Source organism: Epinephelus lanceolatus, chromosome 2, assembly GCF_041903045.1.
Source record: "Epinephelus lanceolatus isolate andai-2023 chromosome 2, ASM4190304v1, whole genome shotgun sequence".
Taxonomy (NCBI): domain Eukaryota; kingdom Metazoa; phylum Chordata; class Actinopteri; order Perciformes; family Serranidae; genus Epinephelus; species Epinephelus lanceolatus.
The window spans coordinates 22,943,728-22,957,288 of record NC_135735.1 but is presented as its reverse complement, the minus strand read 5'-3'; the positions used below and the strand labels follow the sequence as shown (position 1 = coordinate 22,957,288).

General features: G+C 41.6%; 1 protein-coding gene across 14 annotated transcripts in view; it reads right to left on the bottom strand.

The window, feature by feature from the left end:
* Positions 1-13,561, bottom strand: part of sox6 (SRY-box transcription factor 6) — a 145,382-nt gene that overhangs the window by 107,556 nt on the left and 24,265 nt on the right. For 11 of the 14 annotated variants that reach the window (XM_033628437.2, XM_033628438.2, XM_033628439.2 and 8 more), the window contains exon 3: positions 7,209-7,259. The exons of the other annotated variants lie outside the window; for them this stretch is intronic. In XM_033628437.2, coding sequence (XP_033484328.2) covers positions 7,209-7,243 — 35 coding nt within the window. In that variant the 5' untranslated portion in view covers positions 7,244-7,259. The remainder of the gene's footprint in view (positions 1-7,208; positions 7,260-13,561) is intronic. 14 annotated transcript variants of the gene reach the window in all.

Sequence of the window (13,561 nt, the reverse complement as noted above, 5' to 3'; positions counted from 1 at the left end):
ATTAAAAAGACAAAAAAATAGGAGTGCTTTACACCAGAAGTATAACACGCTCCAAGAAATGTCTCTGTATTCTGGTAAGGAGGTAAAACTTGTTGGAAGAGAGGGAGCTTTGAGCAGCATGCTGGGAGGCTGTGTGGAACACTTACAAAACAAACACGAGATTTGAACATATTTTTACATATTTCAGTCACTTTTATGCACATGTCCAAATCCTCATGAAACTAACCACATAGTTTACAGTCATTGATAGCTCGTTATTTTAGTTGTGTTGCCATTACACAGGAGTTTGCTGCGAGGGTCCAAGAACTGAGGATGTTGTATGTTGTAAAGCCCTCTGAGGCAAATTGTGATTTTTGATGCTGGGCTTTAAAAATAAAATTGAATTAAATCACTGTCAACACCCATTTCCCAAAAATGTTACAGTATACTGTAATTTAAATCACTAGCATACTGTTTAGGGTCTCTGTGCTGTTGGCTACCGTGACATGTAATCACATTTTGAAGCCTCAAGTTGAGCATTTCTGACATCGCCATCTTGTTTGTTTTTTTTTTGGAGCCAGAAGTGACCATATTTGGACGAGAGGGTGTAGCTATGAAGCAAGGGGTGGATCTGACTCATAGACTAGAGCAACGCCTCGCAGACAGCCTGTCACTAAGCCTCATTTCCCATAAATATGCATAACTTAACAAGATTTTTGAGGCATTTTCATACATGTGTAATAAAACCATAGACCCAGAGCTGCGGTTGGAAATATTTGGTGTGGCCCAAAGAGATCTGGGTCTCTCCCGAGCCCAGACCCATGCTTTAGCCTTTTCAGTAAGACATCTCATTCTGTACTACTGGAAGTCTAACCTGCCCCCTCTGTTTGGCCAGTTGGTCAATGATGTCATGGAATTAAATAAAGTATGGCAACCATTCCTGGACTATTATAATAATGTCTTGCTGGGTCTATTCTGTTGCTGTTAATTCACTTGCAATCCCTGATTATTATCATCAGTCTATCTTGACTCTATATTTTGTCTAGCGATGTGTATTAAGTGTATTTAGCGGTGTTTATTTGTTTGTCTGTGCAGGCCAGTCTTGGGGAGGGGCGGGGTGCATTTGGATGTTGTGGGTTCAGAGTGTATATGCTCCATGTTTCTTGTTTCCTGCATCTTCTAAAAACACAATTAATATAATTGAATAATGATAATAATATGCGTAACTTTAAGCCTTAAAAAACTGTAAACGGGTGAGTTATATAAAAATTCACCTCCCGTGGAGTTGTCATGCATGTTGACATTGGTTATAGACACCAAAATGTTTTTTGTACCAGGCTGTAAACATGTTTATGTCAGCTGTAAAGTTGAGCATTTTAACACTGGTGTCTATGGGGATTGACTGGTTTCTGGAGCCAGCCTCAAGTGGCCATTCAAGGAACTGCAGTTTCTGGCACTTTGCATTGGCTTCATTTTTCAGCCTTGGAGGTTGCCGCTTGGCTGTTGCTTTAAATGTACCAGCCCACAATGCATTGCTAACCACAGTACAAACCCATATTACATAAACACAGCAAGAAAATTGGCTGTACAATGTATTTCTGAAACAAAATAAGCACATTGGTTTTTAAAAGTCATATTTTTGTAACACTTCATTAACAACTAGGGCCAAGTATGGAAAAATTAGGGAAATGTATACATATTGTTTTCCTCAACACACTCACAGCCTGGTCCTGGAGAGAGTGTGTCAGAGGGCAGTTCAGTAATGACACAATATTCCACACTGTCACCATCATCCCTCTTTGCCTAAGTAGGACGGGCTACGCTGCCTTTAAAGTCCTTTTTCAAGAGGTGACTGAAATAATTACTTAACAGCAATTGTGTGAACAGGGACATGTTGTGCACTGCGTTGAACAGAATGGTCCTCAGCATACATGAGAGAGTCATTTATCCTTTTACACTGTTGCTACGTCACCAAATACAGAAATGCACATACAAAAAAAAATTGGAGGTTTTATATCCCCAAACACCTTCAGTGCAGTTACACATAATCAGACAAATAATTTTCTTCCCAGGTGCATCTAATCAAAGGAAATATTTTAACGGGGCATTGCACTGAAGTAAAGCTGTCCTCCATTTCACCTCAAAGGCTTCACTTCTCCTGTTTTACTCATTGTGAACGCAACCCAAAGGAAGAACTGCAGGAGAGGGACGGTGCAGAAAAGTCCTCTGTCTCATTCTCCTCTCCTCCCCCTTTCCTCCGCCGTCCCTCCCGACTACAGGATTCATATTCATCCCTCAATAACGTTTAATTAGTAATGCCAAATTCATTAACCTGTACTGCTGTTACGCTGGCCTCAGCCATAAATTAGCTTAATGTGAGCAGACGTATTGCAGCTGTAATAAGGGACATAAAACTCAAAGAGAAACACATACTGTTCCTCCATAGTCATGGATCATTATAAGTCAGCAGTGTTTTAGAGCGGGAGCAATCCTTTTCAGAGTCGCAGCTCTTTAGCAGCTCTTAACTATAAGCTCATCAAACACTTTTATTTTTTAGTAATGCTTAAGAAAATTGTTTGAATGCCGGTTGAAATAAAAAGAATATTATAGAAATGCATTAGTCATGATGACCAGTCTTTACACCACCACTTCTCATCTCATCTCTCATCTTTTCAGTGCTTTAACTAAAATACATATAATATCTTTGAGTGTTCAATGATAGTTGAAAAGAAGCTAAAAAATGCTGCATTGGTAAAATACTGAGGTGTTTTTAAGATTCATGGAACAGTTTGTGTTGTTTCCAGCTGAGCTGAGGTGCCAGGAACCAGTGCAGATTTGGTTGTATCAGTGAAAAGAGATGCAAGAGACAATTCCAACAGCTTCTGACAGCTCCGTCTAATTGGCCCAACTCTTTGGCATCTTGTTTGTGTTTATTTAATCAGCTGCGGGAATGTGTACATTTTGGCTGTGGGGCATATTACCCCCTTTATCACGAGGAGACATATAACTTGCAGCCTTTTCTGTCAGTCTTGTTTTCTTTTAAAATATCTGAAATGGACAAACTTGAGGTTTTGTCTGTCGGGCAGACAAATGGATTCGGGAAACAACACACCATTGTAAGAACCTGAGACGACCTTCACTGTCCTAGGATTACACGTTGACCTTTCTGCTCCTCTATCCCCCAGTGATCTCGCCTAACAACTCACACCAAAGAGCCTATTAGGCCTGGATCCCACTTTGTTGTTAAAAAGGGTCTTGTCCTTTCAGAACACTCACTTCCTCGCTTTCTGTTTTTTCAAGCATAGGTGGTGGAGGAACACAAGTTCATTGTTCCCTCGCAGATGGAAGTTGGAGTTACCAGGGTAACAGCTCTAATCCTCCTTTTTTACCACTTTTTTCATATTAACAGCCTATCGAGTGCTACCTTTAAAGTCACAGGCAAGAGCTCTCGCTCACTTTTAATTAGCTATGATTCTGTTTGCCAGGAGACAGCATGATGAGCTAATCGAAATTTACGAAATAATGACGTACTGCAGGCGGCTACTTTTTTCTCCTGAGGCCTGCTCCAAGAATAACAATAATGAGGCCATTATCGAGGACTGCACTTTAAAACGCTGCCCTGCCACCAAAACAGAGGACGTAATTGTTCTGGTGTTTTCCATACAATCAACAACCCATTGTTGATGACTTGAGAACTAAGGGAGCAAAGAATGGGTGCCATAATGATTGGTCTGTGCTGCCATGAAGATCCTGTACAAAGTGTCCACTGAGGAAGGACCTCGACAGACTACTGATTTGCTTGTAAGGGCTTTGGATGAAGACAACTGTCTGGCTTTGTAAAAAAAAAAAAAAAAAAGAAGAAGAAGAAGAAAAAAAAGTCCTTTCTGCTTTTTGTCTGTTTTGCCGCTCAAATAGCCCCCAAGCCGCATTAGACAAGAACCATTCATATGGTGAAAGGCTGGGAGTCACACAGACTCATGTGAAGGGGCCACATAGTTGCTGGAGAGAATGGCCATTTATATAACCTCCCGCCATTACAGAAAAAATATAACTGATCTGTAGCAGAAGATAATAAAAAGTGTGTTTGTTATCTACAAGAAGACGACAAGGTGTCCGCTGAATAATAACGTATTAACATTTGCTTCTCTGCCTACATTTAAAAAGTCAATTTAGTTCACCAGTCATGTACGTCAACGGAGCTTTATCTAACATGTCAAGATGACTCAATTACATAATTGCATATCTCTGCTCCAAAACTAACTGCATTACAAATGCAGCCCGGCCATTAAAATATCCCAGAGAGCAGATTATGATAAATAGGGGCTGAAAATGAAATATTTTGTCAAAAAGGTCCACGTCTAAACTTACTGGGTGAGAGCTCAGCGGGTTTGTACAAACACGGCGCTGCACCTATTAGCTGTGCTCTATTGTAAAGGAGTGAGAGAGACAGAGCTCGAGGGCAGGAGGAATGCTAAGTGGGCCCCTTAGCCTAGTCAACCTTCAGTGGGTTTCATTTATCTTCATCTTGTTAGACTAAATTAATTAACAATCTCAATGTTACACACTTTCTCCTTTCATTACATCAAATAATGGCAGAAATGTAGGGGGAGGTCCTGCCCACTGGGAGCAGAGAGACTGAAGACATCTCTCTCTCTCCTTCTCTCTCTCTCTTTCTCCTCTCTCTCTCTCTGTTCACATCTCTGTGTTCTGTCTCCCTTCCTTCCCCTTTCTCTCTCACTCTCACTCAGTCTCTTTGACTACACAAACAAAAACCTGTTAAACGTCTTCCATAAACATGAAAAATTGATCTAAAATGAAAACACATCTTCTCAACAAAGAGGAAAAGCTGCGAGGCTCACAATGACACAAGCGCACAAATAGTTGTTTATTAAAGCCACTGTGCACATTGTATACTGTAGTTTGGAGAACTTTTGCATTACTTTTAGAAATGTTGGGAATTTTAAACAGACTGTCCTTATTACGAGACAGTACAAAGGCTTTGACTTGCACATGAAATATGGAGCTCAGATCTGAGGAGCTTGATGTGTTTTTCACGATGGCCGTGTATCATGTAGTGTTTTTACAACCATTATAACTCGCTGTATGCATGACTCAAAACCAAACTTGTGACTCATTACAATAATGAAAGGCTCTTCCGGTGTGCTACTGAGATATGACATGCAGTATAAAGAGTCAATAACATCTGCACATTGGGGCAGAAATGTATGAGCATGTTCAGAAAGCCCCCTTTGACCTAATTCAGTTGCTTGGGAAAAAGATACTGGGATTCTTCACTGGAGGAATGTCTTAACTGCCACATCCATCCACCCCTGTTTCTATCCTTTTCTCCCCTTTCACCCCTACCCCCACCCCGCCGCCCACTCCAGGACACAAGTCTTATCCAAGCAAAAGGGCTAACCCTGAAGCAAAGCCTGCCTTTAATCTTGGCCTGATTGTTGAGGCCTCCAATCTCCAGCCAGTGTGCGTGATATCTTTCTACTGGCGCTTCTCCTTTAATTAAAACAGACATTGACAGAAGGATGTGGATTAGCGGTGCAATAATGTGTTTACTTAGAATAATCACAATGTTTCCTCGCAGCTACGAGAACAAAAGGAAATTGTTCCAAATAGCCGAGGTCTAAGGTCATTTTCCGTGTTTTTTTCTTTTGTAGTCGTGAGACTGGATGCGGAAATATTCTCGCCGAATTTAAGATATGCTTCTGTCAAAGCTGCTCCAGTGCAACATACAGTGTACAGTGAGTCTTTAGTGCAGCTAGTTATCCACCAAACTGGTTTCGACAGGCGCTGAGAGATAAACGCTGCCATCTACTTTGTACCATTACAAAAAAAGCGGAAATGAGCATAGGCAGTGCGCTCTCAAAAATTTAACATGCTGTATGCCTGAATAACTTTTGTCAAACCATAACAGATATACCACACCAAATAAATTGGTGCCAAGCCATGAAAGATAAAACAGATACATTTCTGCATTACATATTTTATTTGTTTACTGCAGCACGTATATCAAGTATTTATACTAAATATATGTAATTTACATGTAAGTGATAAATGTCTCTTTCACTTTGTTGAATGAAATAAAATAAACTGTCTTAGTTAACAGCCATCGATGCATATTTTGTAAGTATGATTCTGCAGGATTTACTGCACAATTTAGCCCAACTTGCTTTTTTCTTAAGCTTATAAACGTGGGCCTCAATTGTATTTTGTATACGATTTTAAATGATTGAATTCTACAGATAAATAACATAAATTTAAACGCATGAGAGATTTTTCTATTGAATCCCTAAAGGACATTTTGACTAGCGAGGGTAATGGTATCAAATTGTCCTTTCTTTTTAAAATGCCCCCAACAGTTCTGAGGGAGAAAAAAAAATGCTGTTAATTTAATCAAATAAGTGACCTTTTGAAAAAGAAATCAAAGAGGATTCATTAGCTTTAGTAAAGTTTGGCTGACAGCAGCTTTGAAAGGCAGATGCTGCTGCTGTGGCTTCTAATGAGCCAACCCTAATTAGGGAGCAACACTGGAGCCTAGAGAAGGTGGTTGACTAGGAAAGGAGCCAATGGTAAATACACTCTCTTATTTACTTCCTCTGTGTGTAATGACAGCACAAATTTTTAATTAGAATCACAGGAAGGGTAAAGACAAAAAATGTAAATCTTTATGGTAGGTTGAATACAAACACGGAACACAACAGGAAACAACAGCACATCACAAAACAGATATGCCAGCGACGCCCCAACATCCCTGATTAGGGTGGTTTGGTAAGGGAGGGCAGATGGGGAGAGGGGTCAGACAAAAGCATGCAGTGTAAAGACACAGAAAGCCTGATATGCAGGTCTTTTAAGCTGTGAAAGGGAGAAGAGGGAGAAAAAAAGGAGGGGCTGGGTATGGGGACAGCTCATCTACATGTGTCCCTTAAGTTGTTGATGTGTGCTTTCAGTCTGACTGGAGGCTATCAGGGTGAGCATGCCAGTCAGCCACACACTACATGAACACAATCATAACACAGAGCTTGGGTAAATAAGTTAGAATCCATGTTTGACATTGTTCAAATATACAGACACATGCGCACACACAAACATGTGCACGCACACACAGTACAAAGTCTAAAGCTAACAATGTGTCAGAAAGCATAACCCCCTGTTAGCCCGCTACCACCCCTGCCCGACCTATGATCCTGAATGGCAACAACGGAAATGAAACTAACCTCAGTAAAAAGCTGCTACGAAGAAAGCCCTCCATGTCAGCGTGTGGGGTTCTGGCAGGAGAAATCACAGAGAACCATTTTCACTATGAAACGAGTGATAATCAAGAAGAAGAACAAGAGAGGGGAGGAAGGGGGGGGGGAGAAAGAAAGAGGAAAAGAAAGAAAGAAAAACACATAGAGCATACATCTTCCTCCTATAATAAGGCATGTCTTTAATTAAAGCAGAAATATGGCTACGAACCCATCCTCTCTTTTTATGAACTGACATCATTAATTATACCTCTTTCCATCGAGGGAGTGGATTTGCATACAACATCGGTTTGCACTGAGAGCCTGATGATATGTTTGCATCAAATAAACTCTGCCTACTGATCTCTATACAGGCTTTTTCCACGGCTGTGTGCAGATATATACATGTACATCCAGCACTGTAACCGCAGATCCCAGAGCAGCCCCAGTCTGTTCAGAGCAGCTAACGGTGGTCCAGCTGCAGCCCATGTGTGGCGTAGGGTGCTGTGGCTTCTGGGAGCCCGGCCGCAAGGGACCCAAGCTGGGACTTACAGCGTCAATGAGGCAAAAGGATGTGGTCATGATGTCACCACTTGTAGGGGTCGTTCAGAAGCCTTACCCACAAAATACTGGAGACACATGGCTAAAAATGACTTACAACAGGTTTCCATTAGCCTATGTTATTGGTCTGTATAATATACACTTTTATTGTGTTAAAGATCGGTTGGAAATTGATTAGGACTTCCATGTGCTTTTTTCGCGTGGTAGAAATGAGCAGCGATTCCAGGGAGCAGATTTGTGAGTGGAACTTTTGTCAGTGGTTGAAATGTCTCTCAGATCTCACAACCAGCCTTATAAAGATGCTCAGCCACTGAAACATGGCAAGGATAGCTTGCAGAAATATTTCCTACATTATAACATGTCATTTCATTTCAGCATTTCATCACTCCACCTTCCTTTTATTCAGTTTCATAACTGAAGAATTTAAAAGCTCTAAAGCCTGCGGATCGAAATTCCTACTGTTAAAATCAATACTTTCTAACACCATGGAAAGAAAAATAACATTGTCTGAACTTATAGCTCACTGTCATGTACTTTATCATGAAACGCAACAGCAAATGACATCTCAGCCCTTAAACACCTTAAGTTTTAGTGTAATTTGGCATTTTCTCCTCTTGCTCTCGAGGCTTATGAGACAAAGCCTCTGAGAGAATGGAAAGAATGAGCCGGGCCCAAGGACACTGTGCCTTTCAGTCTGGCCAGCACTTAGCGAGGCAATGGATCCACAAGGCCCAGAGGGCTCAGCCGAGACTTTTCTCACAATAAGGTGTCTGGGGAGGCGGGAGTGGCATAGCTAGGGGCGCTGCAGCTCTGCTCTTTTCTCCACTCAGCTGGCCCAGCGCACATAATACCATCACCACACCACAGCACACCGAGCCAGTGACAACGTGAGAAAACAACCGTCAAACAGTGCAGAGCAGATCAAGCGTGTCTCCTCACTTCTCTGAGTGCAAAAAGCACACAGACTCTGAGGCAGGCGCACACAGACTAAAACAATTACCAACACAAATGTGAATTTGCGTTGGTATTACAGTACATGTTAAAAAAATTCTAGTGCAAATTTACATGCTGCAAAACAGAAATCAGGAAGAGGAAGAGAAACATTATTTGCTGCAGAAGCTCAACAAAGTGACAGCATGAACATAGCACCTTTTTTATTGTCAAAATGTGTGTTTGTTTACTTTACTGGCACCTGAATCCCTCTGCAGACTTGCTACAACAGTTAAGTAGCAGCAGAGAAAATGAAATAGATTAGGCTCTGCTCAGTTTCTATCTTTATCTTTGGTCTTACTCCATAACCCTTGTTCTTTCACTCTCTGTGTGCATGTGTTTCCTCAGCTGTGCCTGCTGTCTGCAGTCCCATTGTGGTCAGAAACAACTGAACTTAGCCTATGGAAGCAAAGGTGCGGTTTGGAGAGCAAATGACCAAACTCAGGAAAAAGTGACTGAGCCACATTGTATTTGCTCCTCTCCGAACACAAAAAAACAAGAATGACTTTAAATTAAGGCTCGGCCGCAATTCAAGGGCAGGCTTTTTGGTGAAGGAGAGGCAGGGAGGATAGACATCACTAAGTTGGCCTGGACCAGTCTGAGCAGCACAGCAGCCCTTTCGAAGAATGAGCCTCTGCCAAAAGCTGCCTCTGCCTAACCAAGTCTCCCACCATCTGCAACAAATGTGCTCTATTAAAGCAGTACCATATGGACAACAAGCTAGCTATTAACACGGCTTCAGCACATCCCCTTAACCTAGCCCAGATTTCAAACTTCCAGTCAAATTGACTGCTGATTTAATGCACCGCCAGCAGCCATGTGGGTCTTGGCACAAGACGGCACTCTCAGCCTTCAGTCATTAACAGGCTCACGTAGTGCGGGGCGCACAGCGAGACACAGAAGTTAGCTACACAGATCCTACCAGTAACTACATCCCAGGTTACTTGTTATATCCCTTAACAGAACCCATATGAGAAAACTTAGCAATATTCTAAGAGGAGGATACAGAGAGCAAGCGTCTGCGCTGATCCAGCAACTCCAACCTTCTTCAGACAAGTAAACCAGGGCTCAAAACACTCTTTTGTGCGGAGTGGAAACAAGCTTATGAAGCAGATCTACCCACAGAGTGGCAGACTAACTGGTGGCTTATGTCTCAGTTCTTCCACAGTGATGGAGAGTGCATTTGCTCCTCTGCATGGATCCAAAATGGCAGTGATTAACCCTGGGGGGGGGGGGGGGGGGGGGGCACTTTAATCCCTGTGGGCCGGGCGGCCATGTTGACGCCTCTCCCCTCTCTCTGAGTCATGGGGAGACCCACCCACTGTTCACAAAGCCATGCTCTCTTCTCCTCCACCATGACGCCACGGCTATGAGCCCTCTGCTCTACGACCCATAGACAACACACATCCACACACACACCAAATCAATTACAGTTCTATGGTTTTAACCCGGCTCCAAAGTTCAGTAAATTTCGTTTGTTTATCTTTTCTCCTCCTGTCTCAGCTGCTCAGATACTGTACATAATTAGAGTGGAAACACATTTCTCCTCTCAGAAACCTGAATGTATACAGAGCTGTGGATTTACAGGGACTAAGTCTTGGCAAAAGTCAGCTTGTTTTTATTTTATATTTCGATTTTAACTGCGTTAATTATTAACCAGTTTTGCTCCCCCCAATAACAGTGTCTGCCTGTACAGACCATCACGCAAGGACAGTTTTTTGAACAGATAATTGTGAATTTATTTGCAGATTTAAAGTCAAAAGCAAGCCTGTTTTGAAACGATATTATTTTTATTATTATTATTCTTAAAAAAAAATAAAAACATTTCCCTTGCTAATAAAACACATTTATATCATTTATGCTTTTAACCCTTGAACATGAAACATAAGATCATTGTTCCATGACGTCTCTGTCAGTAGTGTCCCTATGCAAATTGAAGTGATAAGCTAAAGACTGTCTGATGACAGTCTAATTAAATAAGCCTTTCAGTGCTCTCAGTGGAGCCATAGGATGTGTGAAAAGGTACCGTTGGTTCGAGAGGAGGGAGATCCAGAGAGGGAGGGGGGGAATAAAAAGCTGTCCAAGCAATCCCAACATCCCAGCAGACAGCTTTACGCCAACTCAACACCCAGTCACATGAAATATGGTGATACCTGGACCAGCACGTGTCCACACACCCTGACATATTTGCATTTACACATATAGGGCAGTACACATATGCACACACACACAGACACACCTTATGTTGTCTTTACTAATGGCAGTAGTGTCCCATTGACCCCCTCTCCCCTCCCCTACCCTACACACACACACACACACACACTGCACATACACATACGCCCGCGTGCACACACACACCTCAGTCAGAGCTGCCAGATGAGTAGTGAATTAATTTGTGTGAGCCACTCCAACATTAGGAAGGTGTGTTGAAAGGTGTCTGCTCATGTTTCAAATTAAACGCGCTGCTGGTCAGCATTAGCACCTCGCCACCCGTCGGCAACTGACACTTAGGGGGCTGGGGGGGATGGGAGGAAGGAGGGGAGCCCATCCGCCGTTCACACTGGAATAATTAGAACATGTCAGGAAGAATTAATTTCCTCATTTTTCAAAAGGATACACAGAAATTACCATGTTATTATATGACAGGGTCCCTGGGAGGATTGGATTAAATTTGATTTCTTGCGCAGCCCACACAACAAATTAAAGTCATAAATAAGATGGAAAGAAGCGGGGCACAGAGCATATGTTTATGGCAATGAGTGAAGCCAAGGGACCAGAAACAACTATCTTCATTTCATTTTATTTAAATCAGGCCGACACCGTGTGTCTGAATGACAGCAGTTGCTAATGGGTCGAGATTAGAGGCTTCTTGATATTAACACAGAGATCAAACAAATTTGACTAAGAAGAAATGGAACGTACAGTGTGTACGCTACCAGACGAACCTATTCTGTACAGTGACCGCCTCGATGTCTTCTTACCACAACAAAACACTCTGAACTCATTTATTTTTCCTTGTCAGCTGATCTCTGACTTATATATGCAGCTTTTCTTTTAAACATCACACATGCCACAGACAGCGTGTCAGCCCGCTGGAGAATTTTAGGAGTAAGAGTAACAACATTTCACCCTTTCCAAGTCAGTCAGATCCCGTTTTATTTTGCAGTGAACACTAAACAGAAAAGTAAATGGCTGAATTTGCTTCGAGTACTAGGATGACGGACAAATAAGACATATGCCAAGTATGGAAAAAATGGCATTTAAATTGACTTACTCTAATATTTACCTTAGTGTCTGTATCAAAGCTAGATAATCCTTTATATTATATGCTTTCCTAGAGAGGTAGAAAGCACCATAAAGGAGAAGAACAGCGCCTCTCAAAAGAGGAATGAAGGACAATCAATATAGATCTTCTCTTTAGGAGATACATCCCAATTTAAAGAGCATATTCAGCTGACCCACTCTAACAACACAATACAGGACACCATCTCTCTTCTTGGGGCTCAGATCCGACTTGTAAGCTTACTGTTACAATTTAATACCGACTTGCCTGGGAAGAGTTTTTCAACTCTTTCAGAATGGGCCGTCATTAGAGTCTAGCACTCCCCTGGGCACCACAAACTTTAAATAATTTGCGAATCAATTAACTGGCTACTCTCAACGCAACAGGGATTTCACACTCCAGGGTCGTGGTGCATTATCAGTTGGAGACGATTCATGGCGTTTTGGGAGAAAAGTTCATGGTTGAAATCATTAATTCATTTTACCGGACTTTTAGTTATGCATTACTTTCCACAGCTGGGGTAGCAAGAAGATTAATGGCATGTTCTTTGGTCCTGTTTTCTGCCGTATATAGCTACTAGGTGAAACTCTGTCCTACAGTACAAGGGAACATACCTTGAGAAGCAGGACAGCAGCCAAGTCCATATTAGGTTTTTATTCTTCTGAGAATGAAATAAAGTCCATCAAACCTTCAAATAATAATAATAATAATAATAATAATAAACTCAGAGGTGAGGTCCTTTTCATGTAATTACATATAGACCGTACTTAATCACCGACTGTAAAGAGAGCCCAGACAACAACCCACCTAATCAAATTGCCAACACTAAAAGCATATTTTAGTTTAAGCACTTCAAAATGTGGTCATTCATGAGTAATACAAGCTATTAATTGAATGCAGAGTTTACTGTCGGAAGATGGATAAAGTTCAGTCGGGCTTTCCACATTCTTGCCAGGTAATGACGTGCAACAATTAGTTTTACAAATTCGCACTGGGATCCTCCAAAGTAATCGAGGCTGATGAAATTAAAATCTTTGTTAGGCAGTCTTTGTCAAGCGGTCTCTGTTCAGCAACATATTGACCATAATCACTGCAGGGTCAGTGGACTGAAGAGGCCCATTTGATAAATAATAGATGGCGAACAACCATTCAAAGGTTATTCATTTTCATTTTATGGTGAAGTGCTGTTTATTTAATTTCTGATAAAATGGCTCCCCCACATCCTCCCCTTGAGTGGTGCCATCGATAGTGGGCAGAGAGCTGTGAGACCATGAGGCTGTTGCTTGTTAGATAAATGGCACACACTAACAAAGAGCGTATATGGCCTCTTCAGATGGTCTAACATATCCTCAGGTGTTTCCAAATGAGATTGCAGGCATGTAATTAAACTTGTTCTATAAGCGCTTCAGACATAAACTAAATTACTTGCTGTCATGTTTTGAGTTTAATTAAACCTGTAGGTCAAAGGAACTAGATTTCGGATTGTATGATGATCCGACTTAATGTCTCA